This window comes from Rhamphochromis longiceps, linkage group LG11 (genome assembly GCF_057381845.1).
Source record: "Rhamphochromis longiceps isolate RC_006_pf linkage group LG11, R_longiceps_female_GT1.1, whole genome shotgun sequence".
NCBI lineage: Eukaryota > Metazoa > Chordata > Actinopteri > Cichliformes > Cichlidae > Rhamphochromis > Rhamphochromis longiceps.
Genome location: NC_140567.1, coordinates 6,984,585 through 7,006,704, shown reverse-complemented (window position 1 = coordinate 7,006,704; position 22,120 = coordinate 6,984,585). Strand labels below are relative to the sequence as shown.

General features: G+C 41.8%; 1 protein-coding gene across 1 annotated transcript in view; it reads right to left on the bottom strand.

The window, feature by feature from the left end:
* Positions 1 to 19,717, bottom strand: part of LOC146658467 (dolichyl-diphosphooligosaccharide--protein glycosyltransferase subunit STT3B-like) — a 75,874-nt gene extending 56,157 nt beyond the window's left edge. The window contains exon 1 of the mRNA XM_085422082.1: positions 19,121 to 19,717. Within this exon, the coding sequence (XP_085278208.1) occupies positions 19,121 to 19,392 (272 nt within the window). The 5' untranslated portion in view covers positions 19,393 to 19,717. The remainder of the gene's footprint in view (positions 1 to 19,120) is intronic.
* Between the last annotated feature and the right edge of the window lie 2,403 nt (positions 19,718 to 22,120).

Here is a 22,120-nt window from a genome sequence, read left to right as displayed (position 1 = left end):
TGCCCCACAAATTGCAAATTCACATGTATTGCGCTATACAAATACGGGCCATTTACCATTGTAAGATGGGCTTGACAGTCAAACTGCCTATTGGACAATCCTCTGTCCCACTCCATGTCTACCTGTTTTTCATTTAAATTATATTTAACGTTGAGGGAAATTTCCTGCAAAAAGACATCTTTTAAAAGTCCAATAACTATATAATTAATTTGATAAATCAGTGCAGTAAATAACAGCAGTTACAGTTGATGATTACAGTTGACAAACATAATTGTTATCATGTGGAAAGCTAGCAGGATTCCAGCTATTCTAATGTGCAAAAATGTAATGATTAGTTTAGGGTTAGCTAAGGATGCTAGGTACTCGTGCTGTAGCTGATTTGGGTAATGCTCCATAATAATAAATCTATTATTATTATGGAGCATTATTATACCATTATTATTATAGGTACCATTATTATTATGGTACCTATTTGCTGTAGTTCTGTATTTAATTGTTAAAGCATTGCACACATATTTTTCTCATAACAACTAATTTTCACAGCATGACCTAAAAGCAGAAGTTTGAAAGGTGCAATGGCTTGCAGTACAGGGAAAGGTGAAAAAGCTGCGGTCAGGCCTGCAGAGGAGAAGTGCGCATGAGTTCCTCTGCTGTGCTTCTTTGATATTCCGCCCCATCGTTCCTCATCTTAGATCCACATGAGCGGCATATTAAAGGGAGTTTCTACAGTGCTAACTTTGCATCAGAGAAATGTTGTTACCCAAATTAAACGTAACAACAAAGCTAAAATGATCAGAATGGTGTCGCCTTCTTTTCACAGCTGATTAATCTTTTAATGTGACAACAAACAGTCTCTGTGGCTGTCACTGATAAATATTTATCAGTATTACAAATTCGTTGTCCTGGTTTTATAGCTGACAAGAAACACAAAGGAGCTTGTGCAACATGTTAGATAGCTTTACAGTTCACTACAAAAGACAACAGTAAACCTGAATAATTTTTCCTGCTTCCATTCCTGTCTTCTCTCTCTCCTTAATAGCCCGAGCTAGCCTTGCTTCTTCATTGTGGTGCTATGCCTTCACCAGGTCAAAGATATTCTAGCCGGGCATGTCTGTTTAATGCAGCCAGCCCTGTCCCTGTGCTGTCTGCTTCACTCTCGCACTTTCTCTCCATCTCTCGTCACGGCATTTCTCTTTGACTCCCAGCAGAGCGACGGGTTCTTACATGTAAGCCTGGCAGTGATGTGAATAGCACAGTGATAATAGGGGATCTTGGTGATGAAGATAGCAGTGGTTTTCTCATTTTGCTCATATTTTCTTGGGAACAGATTAAAGGGTTTCCATTAGAGCTGGGCGATAGAACGATAACGATATGTATCGCGATATAACTTTTACTCGATAGAGAAATTAAGCTATCGCGATAGACCTCGCCGCTCTTGTTCTCTTAAAAAAAAAAAAAAAAAAAAAAAGGTCAGCCGATCCAAATTCAGTAGCGCAGAGCCGAACCAATCACAGCCGCAGCGTCACGTCGCGTGACTTGTTACGTACAGCACAAGTGCCAAGCCGCACGTGTGTTTGTTTGGGAAGCAGCCAGCGGGTAATGGAGCCAGCGCGTAATGGAGGAAATGAGTGTGCCGACTAGAAAAATCAACCGAGCGTGACCGAAGAGAAAACAGATGATGGTTCCAACGCCGGAGAGATTGTCGAACGGAAGAGCCATAGAAGTTCCGTAGTGTGAAGGTATTTCGGCTATTTCAAGTCTGACAAAAAACAGAGTAGCATGCACTGTAAATTGTGCCGAAAGCAAGTCTGGAAATACAATAAACTGGTGCATGCGTCACACTGCGCCACGTTATTGTTTCGGTGAAATGAATTTCTACAATACTGTTACTGTTAATTCTACTCTCTGCAGTGTTTAAATGCTTACATATACACACAGTTACTGTCCCTCCACACATACGGCTCGGTTCTGCTTCTATGCCGCAGCTTTGTTTACTTTTTCCCACCGAGGCTTCTAGACTTCTGATTGGCCAACATTTCTGCACGGTTAGGAATCTAGCGCCACCTGCTGCTTTGGCATGTTCATAGCAGCGTTTTCCTTCATTTCTGCCTTTACGTGTGGACGGGATTATTTTTTAAAACGAAAACAGAAAATCTCAGTTTTCAAAAACACCCGTGTACGTGTGGACGTAGCCTCAGTCTCTGACTGGAAGCGCTAATTCGTCATTCGGCTTTTGTCAGACTAAAGTAACTGTTAAAAGTGTTTGAAAAGCTAAGCTATACAACAAGGAGAGATTGAGAATTTCCTTTTAGTTCACAGTTTATTTGATACTGACAAAAGTTAGTCAGTTTTGTCTGTTCTTCTGTAAAACAAACTAAGATTTATTTTTAGAATTAATATTTTGTTTCTAAGTGGAATTGACAATTTAGTCTGTTTCATTTGTTCTATTTTGAAACTTAAACGCTTTAGCGGCTGCCTTTTGTGTAGTTTGCAATATTTGCCTTTATTTATCTGAAAAAGTCTCATGTTCCTTAAGTACATCTACCCTGTTGAACTTATTATGGGAAATAAATATTTAAAAACAAGCTGCTGATTATTTCACATTTTACTTGTGAGCAACGGCACATTTAAATCTTACAAATATAGTTATTTGGCTTATATCGTGATAGATATCGTTATCGCCTGAAATGAAAAAAACATATCGTGATATGAAAAAATCTCATATCGCCCAGCTCTAGTTTGGGCCTTGAGAAAGTAAATCGCAAAAACACACATGCAACACCATTAAAACTCTCACAGTTCCCACCTCTGAAACACAATCTTGTCACTGTGCTCTCTTTGTAAATACAGACGGTACTTTCTTTTGGCCAAAGCCCAGTTTGCACTGTTGGAGCATGTTAGTAAATGTGGCCCCAAGTCCACTGTGCTGAGTTAGCTCAAGGATTCATGTGTAGTTGGTGTGTTGCAGTGCGGTTATTAGCAGGCACAGACTGAGGTGCAGAGGAAGATGTTCACTAGCCGATACTGAAATTTACAGTCGGACCCAAGCAGAGACTCCCAGAAACAGAAACTACAGCACCAGCTGAAGCAACCAGTGCCTCGGACAGGTGAAACAGCCTCCAGCCGCTGCAGGCACAGGCTCACCTGTGGAAACCTTTAACAAATGTAGCTCTTTCTAAACAGATTTCATTGTCCAAAGGGTTTTTTTTTCTGTCACCTTTGCTGCAGCTGCACTAAACAGTGAATGAATCTGAGCTTGTTCAGAGGGCTGAAAGCTTGTCGTAAAGAAAAGCTGTGCATTTCATTTATAACACAGGACAAGTCTTATCCCGATTATCCTGTTTAAAAAAAAAAAAATCCTTGAAAGGCAAAAATTGGCACTGAATTACAATGCAATTAATCGCCCAGCTCTAGCGTTACTTATTACTTTATGCAAGTGTGAGACTAGAACAAGTTAAGTATTTCTCTGACAGCATGCCATTTAATTCAAAGCGCCTCTAAATCAGAAGCTGACAGCAGGTCTAAATAAGTGGGGTTCCACTGCTGAACCTTTGACAAAAGCCACTATGTCAAAGGCTTACTCGTACACCACACACACACACGTTTATCCGAGTCAGTGGATTTTTCTTTTCATGCTCTGAATCGAATGGATAGGACTCTTTGTGTAATTTACACAAAATATCAAATACAAAGAAAACCATTTTAGTTGATTCCGTTATAATCCAACAGCCTACAGAAAGAAAGAGCTCCCGTCTTTGTTTGTGTTGCCTACACACTCTAAAGATAAGAGAAATCCTAAAGTCATCAACGGTATGCATGACTGGAATGAGCTCTTAATGACCATATGTGAACATAAAAACACGTACAGCAGCTGCATTAAAAAGAAGAGCTGGCAATTGAGATTCAGATAAAGTTCACAACCTAAATTACTGAAAGAGAAGTAAAAGTTTAACTAGGAGTTTGCATCATGCTAGTCTCCACAGATGCAATGTGCCAGATAGCAGGCCCGTCCGTCAGCTAGATGTGAAACACAGACACACATTTCTCTCGTGATGGGGCGTTGGCGCTCTTTGGCAGGATACAGACAGACTGTGTCGAGTACGTCGGTCTGCCTTCAAGTTATTCGTGGGATTAAAATTAATTAGCAACAGCTGATATGAGCTGCCGCCAGTCACGTTCGTCATTTTAACAAGGGAAAGTGTTGGACAGCGCCGCTGGGAAAGAAGAAAGCTGCTCGCTGACTAGTGACAAAGCAAATCCTCTTTTTGCTGAGAGTCGAGACGCCAAATACTATTTTTTCACATTTCATCTGCATTCATATGTAAAGAGTTTCAGTGTAATGCCAACTGTGCAGCGAGTTACAACATTTTCAGGCCTGAAGTGCACAAAACAAACAAAAGCTCAGGCAAAGATTTGATTTTATCAGAAACTACCAAACTCAGGACGTGTCAACTGTGATGTACTAATGACGAAAGCTCAACTGATCCGTGTCATATTCAAACATCGAGTATAGACAAAGCAGGGACTCCTTCAGAGGCACAGAGGAAGAAATCATCAGGAGGAAAGTCCTCCAGCCAGACTGCATCTATTTACTCATCAAATGAAGCATGGCAAATCTCACTACTTATGCACACAAGATCCAACAGCAGTCATTTGGTCCCCGACAGATAGTGAAAGGGCTCAGATGGTTACAGATGACTTTCCTCAATGTAATGGGACAATCTGCAAGCGCAGCACATTCACTCCAAACCGATGCTGCTGGAAATACTTGGAGCTAAATCAGTCAGAGTGTGATTCAGTGGCTGCCTGTGTGGAGCCGGCACTGAGCTCGTCAGCTTCTCTTCACTGATTGAACAAGAGGCAGAAGGAAGCTGATACACGAAAGGATGTTTGAGCAAATGGTAAAGGACGACTGGCTAAGAGAGAGACGAGGAGACAGCTGCATGTCAGAAAGAGTGATGCTTCTTATATCCTTTAAATAAAATAAACCTGGTTTAAAGGTATCCAAAGTGAGACATCTGACTAAACAAAGGAGGAAGCAGCTGCTGAGTTAAGAGCTAATGCCAAAAGGATTCTGACTGGCTGAGATGCTGGCGATTGGCCTGTGACTCACTAACTGTACCAACTGCTAATAACAAATGGGCACAGAGACACTAAAGAAAGTTGTATCCAAAGGTTTCCAGATGCAAACTAACCAGAAATGTGTTCAGTTCGAAAAATGTCTGCACATCACTACAGTAAGTTTCCTAAAATTGAAAGTTTGCACCTGAAAGGGGCAACCACTGATAAATATTCCCAAAACTGCAAATTTTCTTAATATGTACTAATAAACTTGTGCCACCATGCATATTGCTGACACAAATGAGTAAAAACACTCTTTTTGTAGGAGCTGTAGTTTACCCACTGCAGGGGAATGGAAATTTAAAAGCAAACATGGGTCTACGGGGTAACCCTTTACACAACATTAGTGTCACGACACCAGTAAATGCTGCAGGAAAAGTTTGCAATATTCTTCTTCAGTATCTCTGACAAACATTTAAGCAATGAGCAATCACAGCAAAGAAACAATATAAAATGTCAGATTGAATATTTTTCAGTGCCCTCTATTCTGATGGTGTGTGGTGCTGCTCTCTGTGTGCACTACCTCTTTAAGGATCCTTAACCTTTACTGTGCTTTGATGTTTTGGTAGATATAAAAGTAATTGAGAACACGGTGTGGAGGAAGCTTAAACACTGATTGAGTCCGACATGAGCCGCTTCTAGAAAGTTATAAAATGACCATCGTGATGACCTGCTGACCTTGACCTTTTGAATTATCACTTTGTCTTTAATCTTTAATACACTCAAGTGAAATCACGTCGTGCTTGGTGCAGGAATGGTATTGACAAAATCTTTGTTTTGTTTTTTTTTATTTTGTTTTGTTTTTTGTTTTTTGTTTTTGGGGGGGGGGGGGGGGGGGGGGTAGGTAGGTCAAAGTGACCTTTCTAATCGGTTGAGCATCAAGTTCAAGTTTACATTTACGGAGGACAAAATGAAATATCCTGAAGACATAACCAAGATATCACATCCCAAACAAAGCTCTCCCACACTGCCTGTAGACCTGTCACACAGTTGCACTCAAAGCAAAGACACAACACATGTGAGGGTGGTGGAAGTGGGTGATATCACAGACGGATGGTAGCATGCTAGAGAGTTTAGCTGCAAACAACTAAAATGTTTAACTTAAATGAAATCTGGTTTGGAATAAAAATGCACTCATTAAGGCAGAACGCTTGTGTCAGAGCACCCACAAGTAGCAACAACACACTCAACAGTTTTTCCTTCAACACAAATCCCTCCAAAACACTGCAGAGGGCAAGTGAAAATTAAGCATCTGCCAGTCATTTGAATAATTTACAAAGAGATCTGTGCATCTAGTCAGTGTCTCCATAATAGGATTTCAAAAGACTGCAGATACTAGTGTGTTAGCAGTGTGGAGGCACACCGCCAGATACAGCAGTTTAAAGGATTGTGTTCACAGCAAAAAAAAAAAAAAAAAAAAATCTTCTTACTCAAAATAAACAGCAGGGCCCTTCAGTTTAATTCATAGCAATTATTAAAAACCAAACAGAAGAAAGCAGTTTGTAACACTGGGTGCCATTTTTAATTATAGATGCTTCTCCAGTATCCATCACCTTCTGGTGAACTGACAGATCACACACTCTTAACTTCATATTCTCATCTTCACCACAAGACAGTAGTGCCAATGTGGAGACATCAAAACAAATTTACCAGAACAAAATGCAACCATGTGCCGCCTCAGACAGAATCAGAGAAACGTCTCTGTAGAATGGCTCTCTGATGAACTGCTGCTTACTCACGTCCATAAACCATCCACATGGAAAACTGCAGGAATCCTACAGATTCAATTATTAAACTTTCAATATTAATAATAGTAATAGCAGCAGCTAACTCCAACTAAATATCTATATGCTTCACTATATGGAACAATCTGAGATGTAGGGTACTGATGTAAGATTGGTCTGACAAATCACATATGCAGTACATAGCCAAAAAGGCAGCTAAAACAGGCTTCTTTAAAGTTTAGTGAGAAATTCAAAGCAACCCAGTTCACCCAGTAACAGTCTGTGAACCCATAAGACTGCTGCTGGACTGTTGTTAGTGTGTGGGGGCATGGAGGTGTACTAGGCAATCAGGAAGGCACTGTTACAGAGACCATAATACATCGTGTGACATTAGCTGTGCTCGTTGACAGTGACCAAGAGGCTAAATAAATAAATCAGTGTGACTGCATCAGCTATGAGCCAAATTACCCCCTTACACACACTTTCACAATCAGTGCACACCTATCAGACGTTTAGCAGTCCTAAATATTAACTGTAAAGTTTGAAGCCTCACAAGGGAAAATGTAAAATGCCAAAATGAAAACACATCAAAGACCAACATAACCAATGTGGGTCAAACGTTCTGCACCCTTCCCATAATCGAACTCAAGAAGCCTGCACCACAACTCTAATTAGCAATGCAGACTTTGTGCACTCTTTCAAGTGTCGAGGATAAAGCTGATAACACTGACTACATGATGAGTGCCATTTTTTTCCTGCAGGCTTTAGAAAGCTGCCTTCAAGCCATGGAGCACAGCTGTTTTCACAGCCTGAGAAGGAGGTCATCATTAATGAACTTGTGTTGGTGCACACAAAAGGAGGCTCACCCACACATTTTGAAAATAATACCATCTACAAATACAAGTGAACCCACTGTGACAAATGAGTAACAGATAAAGGTTCCACTCCAGGGACAGTGGAGTTGGGAGTCCATCCCAGCACTGGAAGCCACGAGAGCAATGGACTGATTCTTATATAGCGCATTTCTACTCTCCCGGAGTAATAAAAGCGCTCTATACAACATGCCACATTGACCCATTCACACACACTTTCTTCTATACTTAGTGCTTCTAACTACATTCAGACACATTTATTTGACATGCAGACTGGAGGAGCCAGGGATCGAACCACTAACCTGCTCTACCTCCTGAGCTACAGCCACCCCAACTGGTGGCCCCAACTGAGAGCAACTAAGTCAGCGTTGCAGTGGGTTAATATGAGTAGAGTCCATATGTCTGTACATATAGAAGGTCAGTGAAGTAGCCCTCCACGGGAGAGATCAAAGGATCCATGGCTGTTTTGTGTGGAAAAAGGATAGTGTGCAACACCATCACTCAGAAGACAGGACCACTTTCTCGAGCGAACACGTCAGTTACACCAGGAGGGAACCTTTTATAAACACTGAAGCGTCACAGGCACTGTCACACACATGCTTTAATATACAACCTAAAACAAAGACTCACATTTGGTGTCTTTCTGCATTCCACAAGTCACATGACTTCGTGTCCTGCAGTGACCCCTTCACTTTAAAATCCAGAATTTTTAATGCACAGCGTGGCAAACAGTTTGTCTGTGCCATTACTTGTTCTACTTTTCAAACTCATGAGGCTGAGAACTGAGCAACCCCACTGGTTAGGGTAGCACACTTTAAGCTGTAGACAGATCTGAGCTCAAGCTCACAAAACCAAATCATGGTGACATTACACAAACATACAACCAGAAAGACAACAAGCAGTCAAAAATCCAAAACATTGTGATGGGGACACGTGTGCCAAAAACACGAGGGTTTATTGCGCAGCCGTTTCATCACTGCTGTCTGTCACTCTGCTTACACAGAACTGGTATTATGGGACAAAGAAATCTAGCTCTCGGGTGCATATTATATCCCCCACTGAAGTGCCACAGCACATCACAGTGCTACTTGTAAATGTTCGCATGCCCCCATACACAGACACACACACAGATTTCACAGAGAAAAAAAAAAGTAGAGCACACAATCATAGATCAAAAAGCACTGGTGGAAGAGAAGCTGTCAGCCTATGTTAATACATCGGTTTCACAGCTCCAGCAGCAGCCAGAGCTCACTGCAGTCACTCCAATGTTCACACACGCAGATACTGGGCCTGATAATCTGTGCTACCACCATCAACTTCCTCTGACTGCAATCTCCCAGTAAAACACTCTGTCAACTTTAATGCATTTTCACACTAACTGCTCTTTCACATTAACGGCTCCATGCAACAGCCTAAAAATCAGGGGCCAGCAACAAAAGCATTCCCTGTCATCTTATTAAATAAATACATGAACATTTGTAAAGTGGGGGTGGCCATAAAGTCAAGTTCACACTAGTGCTCGACCTTTTCCCCCCTCTCCTTTGAACGATAGCTTAAAATGACTCATCCCCACTCTGACTGTTACGTAATGAAACGGCAGAATTAGTATTATGTAAGCTGAATAAAGGAAATCTTTCATGTGTACGCAGTGGTCAGGATTTCCGGGTGGAAAACAAATTACTGGCACATCAAAAGGTCCAAAATGTTATTAATGACACTCGTTCGGTGTTCGTCCCCTCCTGATGCCGTTTGCCAGCTCATCTGTGCAGCTGTGTGAAGCTGTGACACTGCAGCTGAATCAGGGCACAGTGGCAGCTGGTGATGTTGAAAGAAATTCTCATGTCTTGAAGAGACTGTTCTCAAGGAGTTCACTTTATTAGCACAAAAGTGCTAACAAAGAACCGCTGACATGTCACTGTTCCCGGTCATCTTGCTACGCTGTTCCACAGCAGCACCCAGTCCTTGCCCTGAGACCTCTAGTCGTGGGTAATACCTTACAGTGAGGAGAACTACTCCGTCAATATTTACAACAGAAAAAATAAGGTATGATATAGATATATATAGAGACTGACACTGTAATGTTGATTAAACATACGCTAATCAACAGGAAAGGGCCAGCGTGAGGGAGGAAAAAATGAGCAGCCAACAGGTCTGCACTTTGACAGAACCACATTATATCTTTACATGAGCTGTGGGTTTGATCCACAGTCAGTGCGCTGCAGCAGAGGTGTCACTTAGTATTATTATGTAATCCAATCCAACTTTATTTATATAGCACTTTAAAAACAACAAAGTTGGCCAAAGTGCTTTCCAATAATAAAACAGAGATAGCAGTTAAAAACATACATTAAGCAGACAAAGAAATAAATATATATAACAATAAAATAAATACATAAATGAAAAAGATAAAAGACAGTATATATATTAAATATTAAAACATGAGTAAAATAGACAATAAGTGAATAAAATTAGCAAAATAAAAAGATTAAGAGTGACCTACAGCTGACTACAAGCTGACTCTGGTACAACTAAAAAGCCTTTGAAAAAAAGTGTGTTTTTAAAAGAGATTTAAACATTTCAAGTGTTGGAGCCAGCCTAATATTGATGGGCAGTTTATTCCATAATTTGGGGGCCACAACAGCGAAAGCTCGGTCCCCCCAGTGTTTCAGTCTCGACATGGGGACAGCAAGGAGTGACTGGTCAGTTGATCTGAGAGACCTTTGTGGAGTGTATCGTAGAGGTGGGAATCACCATACATCCCACGATACGATATTATTGCAATTTTTAAAAATATTTTGCAATATTCAGATTCTGTACATAAAGGTAAACTTTATCAATATTCATTTTATCTAATATCAAAGTCTCACACTCAGTCTTTCTCTCATTTCAGTCAGTTTTATTGTTGACAAACTGAACGGTTTGTATTACAGTCTAGTCCAACTTAACTGAATGCAACCATCTGGTACAATTACAGCTATTCTGAACTATGCAATTTATGAAAACTATGCAGCCCATTCAGCAACTGAAGAATTTGAAAGTAAATTAAAACAAAATATAATTTTACATTAAATAAAAAAGTTTTAAACTTAATTAAAATAAAACATGTCTTAAATTAAAATAAGTAAACTATCATGTTTATTGCTGCCATAAAAAAGTTAAACACATTTGGACAGTGAAGGAATGTCAGGATTCTTGCTCAGAAAAAGGATCAACGTGCTCTGAAGTCAGAGCACAAAAACATTTTTTGTAACAAAATATCGATTTCTGCTGTCCCTGTATCGATACATTATTAGCCAACAAAATATCTCGATACTACACAGTATGGATTTTTTCCCCCACCCCTAGTGTATCGGTGTAGAAGGTCTGACAGGTAAGAAGGAGCCAGGCCATTTAAAACTTTAAAAGCAAACAATAAAATGTTAAAATGAATTCTAAAATGGACAGGCAACCAAGGTTAAGTGTAAAGCCAGACACAGGATGAAGAAAAAAAAAAAAGCAGAGCTGCTTGGGACCAAAGCAGGAGCTGTGTCAGCTTGGAAAACAGACTCGTTTAGCTTCATTTCTGGTCATGCTCCTGAGCAGGTGTGCCACAGGCAGCTCCTCCACACACAGCGAAAGGGAACCAGGTGAAGCAAAGATAATGTGTCACTCAAGGTTAACAGGTGTTTTACCTGGAGACAGATGAGCAGTCCAATTGGAGTTTGTAAAAACAGTCATGTTTGTTTAAAAACAGCAGCAACACAAAGTGACGCTAACCTTGTGCCAAATATTTAATTTTTGTTGAACGGGAGGTTTTTGTTCCATTTCTTCTATATATAATTATATTTTATGTACTTTATTTATCCCACAGGGGAAATTCAAAGCATCCATCCATCCATAGATATACAAACTTTGTGAAACTAACAGAATCACACAAAAAATTGAAAAGGTGATGAGATGAAATACTGACTCAGCTTTTTGCCCATGATGGATAAACTACTGGCGTTTATCCACCGGGAAAGAGTCATGTCATCAGGAATCAAGTAAGAAGTGATAAGTGATGACACCAGGGGCCCGTTCTTCGTACGTCGCTCACTACATCCAAGATCAAATGACACATCCAAGACCAAACCATCGCGCTAACCGTGAGCTCGCTAATCCGGTTCCCCGAACACACCTGCTGTTGACGATTAGTACAGCTGGACGCAGTAATGTGACATCACTGGGTGTCGTAAAAGGGGCTACGCATCGATAGTGGAAACATTGATCGGCAACCCTCTGATTGGTCGGCGAAAATGTCGACGGAGCGCGCTCTGTATTTTTCGGCAGCAGAGCAAGAACTCTTGAGTGAGGGATTTCAGGAGTTTCAGAGTTTAATCAGAACGCAAGGGAACACTGCAAAGGCTGCAAAAGCAAGGAGAGAGGGCTGGCAGAAAGTTGCTGACAAATTAAACTCTTAAGTAATTTAATAATAATAATAATAATAATAATAATAATAATAATAATAATAATAATAATGGATTGGATTGATATAGCGCTTTTCAAGGCACCCAAAGCGCTTTACAATACCACTATTCAGTCACTCTCACATTCACACACTGGTGGAGGCAGCTACAGTTGTAGCCACAGCTGCCCTGGGGCAGACTGACAGAAGCCAGGCTGCCATATCGCGCCATCGGCCCCTCTGGCCAACACCAGTAGGCGGTAGGGTAGATTTATTATATTACACTATATTATCCAATATTATATTACATTATATTATATTATAATATGTTATATTATATCCCCTTTCACATTAGAGCCACAACAGGACCCACTAGAACATGGGAACAGGTAAAAGTGAAATATAAGAATATTCTACAGAATGGTAATATTTATCACTTATATTGCTTTTCGTCTCTTGGAAAGAGACCCTGGAATGATCTGTTTGTTTATAACAGCAACCAAGAAAAGGGCAGAGCAAAAAAAAAAGACAGGTGGTGGTCCTGCACCCCCTCGTCAACAAGTTGGTTAAGTAAATTATATCCTCATGGGAAAATCGATATCTCTCTATGAGCACACTGTCGCGCTGAGCTAAAGGATCCTGTCTGTCCCGCAATATACGCTGAATTCTGAGGACTCTCCTTATCAATCTTGCACCTTCCGCAATGGGTGGCTCGCGTATACGGACAGGACATGGCTGCGACAGACTTCCCAAATCCACCTTGGCTTTTATAGCCGTGGTCTCTCATCTTGATTACACAAAGTAATTTGCAATTGCTACTCTGAAATATGAATTACATCTGTAATAATCACATACATGTAATAGAATGTTAATAGTAGATTTCCCTTTTTTAGGAAATGACCTGTATGTATCTGTATGAAATCAATAAAAGGATCAAGTACTGCATTATCTTTAGTTACATTGATGTTATTTATTTATGGTGAAACAGTGGTGGAATATCGCTGTTGCTTTCGTATAAATGAAGCGGACATACCTGCGTGGCCGCGATCTAATCCTGTTTACATAAAGTAAACCTGCTCCCGAGCAGGTTTACGCTTACGGCTCTGTTGCTATGACAGCAAGTCCCGGATGAGCTTCGGGGAACCGAACGATCCAAGATCACGCGAAATCGTCAACAATCAAATCCAGCTAACCTACTTAGCGAGGTACGAAGAACGGGCCCCAGATCAGGAAGCAGACGTGTCTTGCTCATCGCTCTTAAGTGTCAGTGTTTCTACAGATACAGACTAAAATGCAATCCAAGAAGATTCAAATTAAAACTGGCTCAGCAGTATTTCCAAACGCCTTTGTTAGACCTTGTGGATAATACCAGGTGTGTGAACATGAAGGGATTTTTGTCGTGTTGTTTTGAATATATACATTTATTTAAAACATATGAAAATAAAGAGAGAACACCGACTCTTTGCATGGCTCCTCTCAGAGTACTCTGGCTTCCTCCCGCAGTGCAAAGACATGCGTTTTAGCTTAGCTGATCATTCCAAACTGTCCGTAGGTGTGAATGTGGACGGTTGTGCGGCTCTTTGCGTCAGCTCTGTCACAGACCGGTGACCTGTCCAGGATCAACAGCATTACTGGATCCTTTCTAACATGCTATTACAGAAAGAGCAGCTCCTGCTTCCTGAGCAGCGTCTGTGATGACATGGAGTGCTGCTCCATCCTCATTAATGCCATTAAATATGCATTCCCACAATAGATTACCTTTAACAATACAATAAATGTATTCATTTATTTTATTTTTAAATTGCACTCATTGTTGTCCTGTGGTGAATCAGGTCATTATAGTGCACTGATTCAAAGTACAGTAGCAAACCTCTCCCTGACACATTCTGACAGCCATGACTGTGGCTAAATTGATATTTCCTTCATAATGTTGTTTTTCATTACTGCTGTTCCAGTTTCCATCAAAATAGGATTTTAATATTCCATTTCCATCTGCATCATTTCCGTGCAATGCTAAACACTGAGAATGAGAATGACTGGAAGTAGTAGCGTGATGCCTGTAATGAGCTCAACTCTGTGGTAGGCATCATATTACTCTGGTAATGCAGCAACAGGCACAGCCCCAGCATCTACAGCTCATCATTATCAGCTTCATAAAGGTCATATATATTGCATGGCAGCTGCACAGTATTGATTTACATTCAACAATGTGTGTCAGACCCAACTGAAAAAACAAAACAAACACAAAAAAAATAAAATCACAGGTGAAAATTTTGAAATCAGTTCAGCAGTAAATAAAATATGACAATGTGTGTGTGGATTAAAGTCCACACTTCACAACGTCGCTGTCCCCTCGAGGTCCTGTGTGTGAGCCAGATAGCCTGTCCGGGCCTTCATCTCGCTGCCTGCTACCATCAGCCAGTAGGAAAGAACATTTGCTCCCCTGCCCAAAGAAAGCGCTGGCGCTTGGCAGAGTCAGTGCCACTAAGGAATCAGGTGTCAGTTGGATCAACTCAGTCTGGCAACACAGCTGACCAGAGGCACAAACTGTCATGACCTTAGTGACCGAGCTGAATGCACCGCTAAAGGCACCTCACAGGAGACCACAGGGCTGCTCTCGTGAATCATCAGCCAAAGCCCAGACGTAGCTGCAGTGCTTTGCTGACTGGGACACAATTTTTGTTTTACACAGTGACTTTACTGTCACCTAAACTTGGGGAATGAAAACAGGAAAAGGAAATAAACAATTCTAACTGAGTGGCAGTGGGGATGAAATAATTTCATAGAAATTAGTGGAACAAAAAAGCAGCCAGTGTCAATGAAGCCAACCAGGCTAAGTGCAGAATCTGATTTCCGATTCAGTTTCAATGAGGCACTTTTCATTTCGCCTCCCCTGCCTGCCCTGTTTTACATTCTCAATCTTCAAAAGCGCCTCTCCCCCTCAGGAACGTGCAGAAGAGGGGTTAGATCTTTAAAGACAGACATACAGCAGCGCCACAGCCTGGGTCTAATACCTGTTCATTACACAAAACAAAACCTCTTGCTCCCATTCGCAGAGCACCTGGTAATGTGGCCCCAATGATAGCCCACTCTGCAGTTCACACACAGCATCAACTCCGTCCTCCATAAACAGCAAGCCATTTCTTATTATGCCACGTTTGCGGACACGAGGAACAGAACAGCATTTTCACGTTAGACAGAATTCACTGTAATCCCGCTCAGTTTGCTTCTCTTCCTCTATTGATTAACAAGGTCTGCCTCAATTGATTTGCAGAATTCAAACATGGAAATTAATCTTAGAATAATTTAGCCAGTGATGTGAGCACAGCTGGGTATAGAGAATTATTCAATGGCAATGTCTCTACTAAGATATATTTGAATAATGCTGTAAGATTGAAATCAAATAAAATGCTTTTTCCAATCGCCTCTGGGTTGTTTTTTTTCAAGCCATCTGCAATATTATTTCAAATCAAGGCTAGAGGTCCATTCACTCTGTAGCTCATGGGATGATTTCAGCATTACTCATACAGGGCATGTGTTAGGCAACTTTCACCCCTCACCCAGCAGTTACTACTGCAATGACCCCCTCTGCAGATGCAAATCCACGAGCAGCATCCTTGGATTAAAAGTACATCAGTGAGTTTCTTTATAGGCTGTAAAATTGAACTTCTGTTTTACTAAAGCAAGCAAATAATTTTTTTTTGCTTACAGCAGCGTGACCGGATAGCGGCATCACCGAAAGTCTTTCAGAGATGAATGAGTTTCCCTGTTATCTAGGGCAAAAATACAATGACTAACATTAACCACCACCTCCTCCTGCCAGTCGAAGCCACCGAGGTGAAATCCCGATCTCAATTAGCTTCCAACATCTTTTTCCTCAAACTGCACATCCCAGCTAGGGCTGCACGCTTTTGCATAAAATGAGAATCACGATTTTTTTTGGCTTAGAATTGAGATCACGATTCTCTCACGATTAACCGTGCAGCCCTAATCCCAGCATTTAAAAGATCTGTGCAAAAGCTGCAACTTCCCTTGGGTGAGAAGTGAAAAACAGCACAAGTTTGGGTATAAGCATATTCACTGTTCTCAACATGTAGCTTCAACTTGAAAAGCAGATCTTCAGACAAATATATCTGGACATCAAGTACCAGCGAACCACAAGGCCCTGATGAATGAAAACTAAAGCAGAACACTTCTCGAAATCGACTGTGATGCAGTCGGTGAGATCGTTTCTCCAGCGATGACTCTCACTCCTGTTGGCCTTGAACTAAAGCATTCACTTGTAATTTTAGTTATGCATCACATCCTGTCAGTATGCACACAGAGGCTCTCCCACTAAGAGCACATAATGTGTTTTGTAAGTTACTTACAGCATTTGTGTTTGTTACTTGCAGCCGATTTCATCTTCTGTCAGTTAAAATATCAAAAAAAAAACAAAGCATCTGAAACAGTCACAGTTTTCATTTTATTCTGGGATTATCCACTTCAAGGGTTAGGAAACAAGATTAAACATTTGACTAGACATGCTTCGGTGCTTTCAGTACTGAACAATTTCAGTATTCAGTTTCACTACGAACTACAGTCAGTCAAAAATACGATGAGGTTAAACATTAACCCTCAGTTACCCAAAGAGAGGCATTGAAACAGCCATGACAACGACAACATTTCAAAAAATAAAACTGGATGACTTTGATAGGACGACCTATGAATGGTTTTGATGCCTGCACCGATATCAGAGAACCGGACACCAAGTGACACTAATTCCCTTAAATTGCCCACAAGCTTTAATACAGAGAGATGGCGCTTTAGGAAAAAAGATGACAGGTGGATCAGACGCGCTCTCCTTGCCAGACCTTGCTGCTGTGAGGGAGGTCCAGCTCACAAGCAAGCAACTTTTAGTCCATCAGACAAAGACATAAGTACTAATGAAGCTGGTTTTTCTTCTTTCTGATGCTGCACTGTGCATATTAACGCAGTCCAAACTTAAAGCAGAACTAACCACGTACGGGCTGGCTACCTAATGTCAGCCACAGCTCCCTTTCCTGTCAAATCTAATAGCTCGATCTAGAACTTCTGAGGGGAACGCACTATTAGCCAGCCACATCAAAGGGATGCATCAGAGAGAGGGGGCGCGAGCGAGGGAGGTGGAGAACAAACAGGGTTGCGGAGGGTTGATACTCCTCCATTCTTGTTTCAAAGATAAGCTCATGAACAGCAAACAACCTTGCAGTGAGGTCACAGGGCTGTGCAAGACAGAAGTGTCATCAGACAACAATCGCACACGTCTGTAAATCCCGCTCGCTCCTGTTCTCCTGAATGCTGGGCAACCTCAAGGTTTCTTCTATCACACAAGGTGCACATGCAGAGAGGATTCAAACTCTCGCTCTGTTACTTCCTTTATACATTCACGCATGCACACCAGGGATTCCCCTTCAATGCACGCGGTGAGGCAGATTGTGCCACCTGCCTCATTTATTGTAATCACTAATCACATTTTTTAATATAAATAAATTACAAAAAACAAACAAAAAAACAACAGGTGCATGCACACCCCCTCCGCCATCCAAACATGTACTTTACTTAAGGCTGCTGTTCTAATAGCAAAGGGAGAGTGATAGAACAATAAAGCAGTGCATGAATAAATTTCACTCCATGTCACGCCATGTTACACTTTCAGACAGTGACACACAAGAAACTGAGGGATTCTCACCCAGCCAAAGCTTTCAAGCCTCCTCTTTTATTCAGCAGACAGACATGGAGCTGGCAGTTTAATCCACGCTGCTGGTCTCAGAGTAATCATTAAATGCTTTCAGTGATGCAACGCAGGGTTGGACCAGGCAATCGTCCCTCAGAGTACAAATAAAATACATTTGACCCAAAAAAAAAAACCTGGACTATTCCTGGCAGAACCCACGCACACAGTTCAAAATGAAACACAAAAAAGGCATGACAGACGTGTCGCGGCTGGTTAGCAGAGAGCCAGCCTGTGAGGGGCTTCACTATGTCCGAGGAAAGTTTTGCAGAATCTCAGAAAGGCACACAAACACCGGGAAAAGTTCAAAGTTTGGCCAGAAGCCCTTCTTTTTTTAAAAAAAAAAAAAAAACACTCTCTTATATCAAAGTCTTAACTGTGGACTCGGTATCTCAGCCGTCAGCTGCACTAAATGTCTCAGAGTGTAAGGAAGCCCTTTTCGCACCACAGCAGTTTGTACTCAGACCCCACCTGAAAATGAAACTTTAGAAAATGTACTCGTATGGAAAACCAAAGGTGCCCTGCAGAGGCAGGGAGTTTCAGAAGGAGAAACAATGGTTTCCACTGAAAATCGCAACAATATTTTTAAAAGAAAGAAAACTGGGTACATTTTGCTCACTGGAAGCCTTTTACTGTAATATGCATGAGGCACATTGCTGGCACACCAACTATATTAGCCTCCATAACCTGTGCTGGTGCTTATCAGCGGGTAAACAGGACAAATCTGTGTCAGAAGGACCGGAGCCACTACGCTCATTCATGGCCGCTTCTTTCCGTTTTCACCCAGCGTCAGATGAAGCTGTCACTATTGTCCTCGGTCACTCCTCTGACCCCCTTCTCCCCACCGCCTGCTCTGATATTGCACTTTTACTAGGAACTACAGTATCAAAGCAGGCGTCACATGACACTAAAAGCCTAACCAAAGTCATTCAGGCTCACCTTTTTTCCCCCAAACAGGACAGTGAGGGGGGGAAAGCCGTATAATTTTAAAGCACTGCGTCGGCACAATGGAGCTCTGTCCTAAATGACCGTCTAATAACTGAGCACAATAAGAAGCTGCTTTTTATAAACTGTGCAGGCCGTCATTTTATCATTTTTATTTTCACGAAGGATCGTTACGAAATGTGTCACAGTTAACCTGCCATGTTCTCACAGAAACTTCTTGACAGAACAGGCTAATCTCGGCGAACCGCCTAAACCCGCCAGGGCTGCGGAGAAACTAACTTACCAGGGGTCAAACTCGTGGATGATGCTCTCGAAACGAATGACAGCGAAGAGCCTGGAGCTGAACCCAGCCAGCCAAGCCAGGAACAGGATGGTGAACGACAGCAGGGACTGCCACCCGGCCGGCTGCGACAGGCCGCCGGACAGCCCGCCTCCTCCTCCTGCGCTGTTGCCTCTCTCCGCCACCGCCGTGCTGCTGCGCCCGTTCCCAGAGTACGCCACCCCGGAGTTCAGCGAGGATTTGTGTTTTTCAGAAACCGGGTGATGCTCCGCCATATTCTACGTCAGTCCTGTCGTGGCAAGCAAGCGAAGCGAGCTATCAGTTCTCGCACAGGAAAGAACCCCCCTTTCTTCCTTTTCTCTGCCACGCTCCACTTCCAAACCCACTCGCACCACCTTCCCTGCGGGCCCCGGACCCCCCAAAATCACCGGCTGTATCTCCAAACTTTCTAACCTTACTTCCCACCGACCGCTAAACCAGTTCAATAATCCCAGGGAGTTACATAGCAGCGCGGTTTTGCAGCACACTGGAAATGACACACACACGCGGCTCGAGCAGCTCTTCCTTCCTTCCTTGGAGCTGGATGAAAGGGGGCGGGAGCAGCGCGTGGAACAGGAAGCGCTGTCAGCCTCTCACAACGAGACAGGTACAGCTGAGGAGGACGCGGTTCCAGAAGAAACCCAATCCACGACCAAGCGCATTTGACAGACGGCCAATACGACCAATGACAAAAGAGAAACCTGACCGGTGAAGACGCTCCAGCGTGAGAAGCGAAGTGAAAGATGGTGTTGGAGGGGGGCTGACAGACAGCGGGAAAAGCCTATGGCACGCGGCAGGCTTTCTCTCGAGCCAATGAAATAAATGAATCTCACGGAAAATAGTAAAGAAACTGACAGAACAAGGACCGATGTGCCAGAAGAAGGGCTCTGTGCCAACTTTCTGTGTGGTACAAGCCGGTCTACCCATTCACACCGGAAGTAATGAGCTGTTTCTGATGAAGACATCAAGATGAAAGACAGTTGTGTCAGATCAACCAGTACATGCCGCTACCACTATGTGATAAGGTCTCAGTTACAACTACCGGCTATATTAATGATTAAGTGAAGTGACAGAGACCTCCTATCGCCATAAGCTTATGATTTGACTACACAAAGAGAATAAAAGCAATTTTATATTTCAAAACATTGAAAAATATAGACCTTCAACATGAATGTAAAAGTAATTTTAAATTTTACAAGTTCAAAGAATAATCTTGTCCTTTTAATTAAACAAATTCATACTATGTAACACGGATAAATGGGGGGACTTTAGCAAACCTGAGGTTACATAAAAACGCTTGTGTGGGGCAGGGGTGTCAAACTCCAGTCCTCAAGGGCCGGTGTCCTGAAACGTACATGTGTCCCTGCTGCAACACACCTGAATAAAATTAGTAGGTCATTAGCAAGACTTGACAGCATGCTCCGGTGGCAACCCCTAACTTTACTCAAGTAAATTCAAATAAATGTAAGTTTTTGGAAAAATGTACTTCTAAAAGTACTTTTGTTGCACCATGTTCATTCATTCATGAGGTGCTGTAACATGAATCAAATGTCTGAATTGCCACCTCAGCATGCAGTCAAGTTTTATAGCGTCTTAATGACCTATAGGGTCAATAGCTACCTATGGGGTGGGGGGTTGAATGTTGGGAGGTTAATTAAAGCGCACTTAGTTGAAGCTGGGAGACTCACAATAGGCCCATTTAAATTAAAGCATGTGCATGTGTGTCAAGAGCGTGTTTTTCATAAACTAGCTTGGATATTGGTCTCAAAAATACATTTGGATCTGGATGAGGGGGAAAAATGAAGGAGACTGGTGGTGGTGTGGTGTGTGCTCATAAATAAACACATTTTTTAAATGAATAAAAATCAAGGTTAGTGTTTAAAATCAATACTTTGACAGTTTTAGGGTGATACTGAGAAAGTGTAAAACCATACTGCATGGGGCTGAACTTATTTCTCCACATTTATTTGTGGATTCTATTTGCCTTTATTTTGTTTATTCAAATTCTGTTGCCCAAATGAGCAAAAATCCAAGAGAGAGATTAACAATATTTCCTCCTTGTTTTAGGCATAGAGGACTGTGACTGACTGTGCTTAGTATGTTTATAATTCCAATGGTTTTATTAAAATACAGCCCAAAACCACGGCAGAACCTCCACCATGTTTCACAGATGGCTGTAGACACACACTCACTGTCTCTTTGCCATACATATCAACATTGATTTGAACCAAAACAATCCTATTTGGATTCATTACTCCATCAGATCTGTTGCCACTGTTTTTCAGTCCAGTTCTTGTATAATTTGGTGCATCTCAGCCTTTTTTCTTTGTTTCCCAGCCATTGAAGAATGGCTTCATGACAGCCACAGAAACCATTTTTCATTGTGCTACCTGCAAAAACAAACGTTACAAATGAATGAATAAATAACCAGTCACAGTGGTATTATATTATTCTGCGGGAGAGGCTCAATATTCAGTTCTGTTCACATTTCTCCTTCAGTCTTGTCTCCACTCTGAAACAAGTCATGTGTCTTGGTGGAGCAGTGAGCCAACAGATCTACAATAGCTGTTTCTCTACCAGGAAACATCTTCACTGGCCTATAAAACAAAGCTGGATCCCTGCAGCAGTTTGGGGAATCTGAGACCATTAAATCCGTGTGTCTTGGATACAAGTTGACAGATAAAGAGATTGTTTTAAAACCAATCCTTACAAAAAGAAAAGCAGAGCAATAGTCCTGAGATGAAAGAGCTGTGCTGCTTTGAGAAGACCTCAAGCTTGATAATTTATCTACTGAGGCAAAGGGAATCTTCCTGAACAAAAAGGCATCTTCGGACCCTGTAATGAGTTTCACCATCACATTTAACAGAGTCAGCTATCTCAAGAAGAATTATGGAAGAGAGAATAAAGACTTAACCCTGAGAGCAGCATGTCTCCCTGTGACAGTCTAGCCATTGTTTCAAGGTT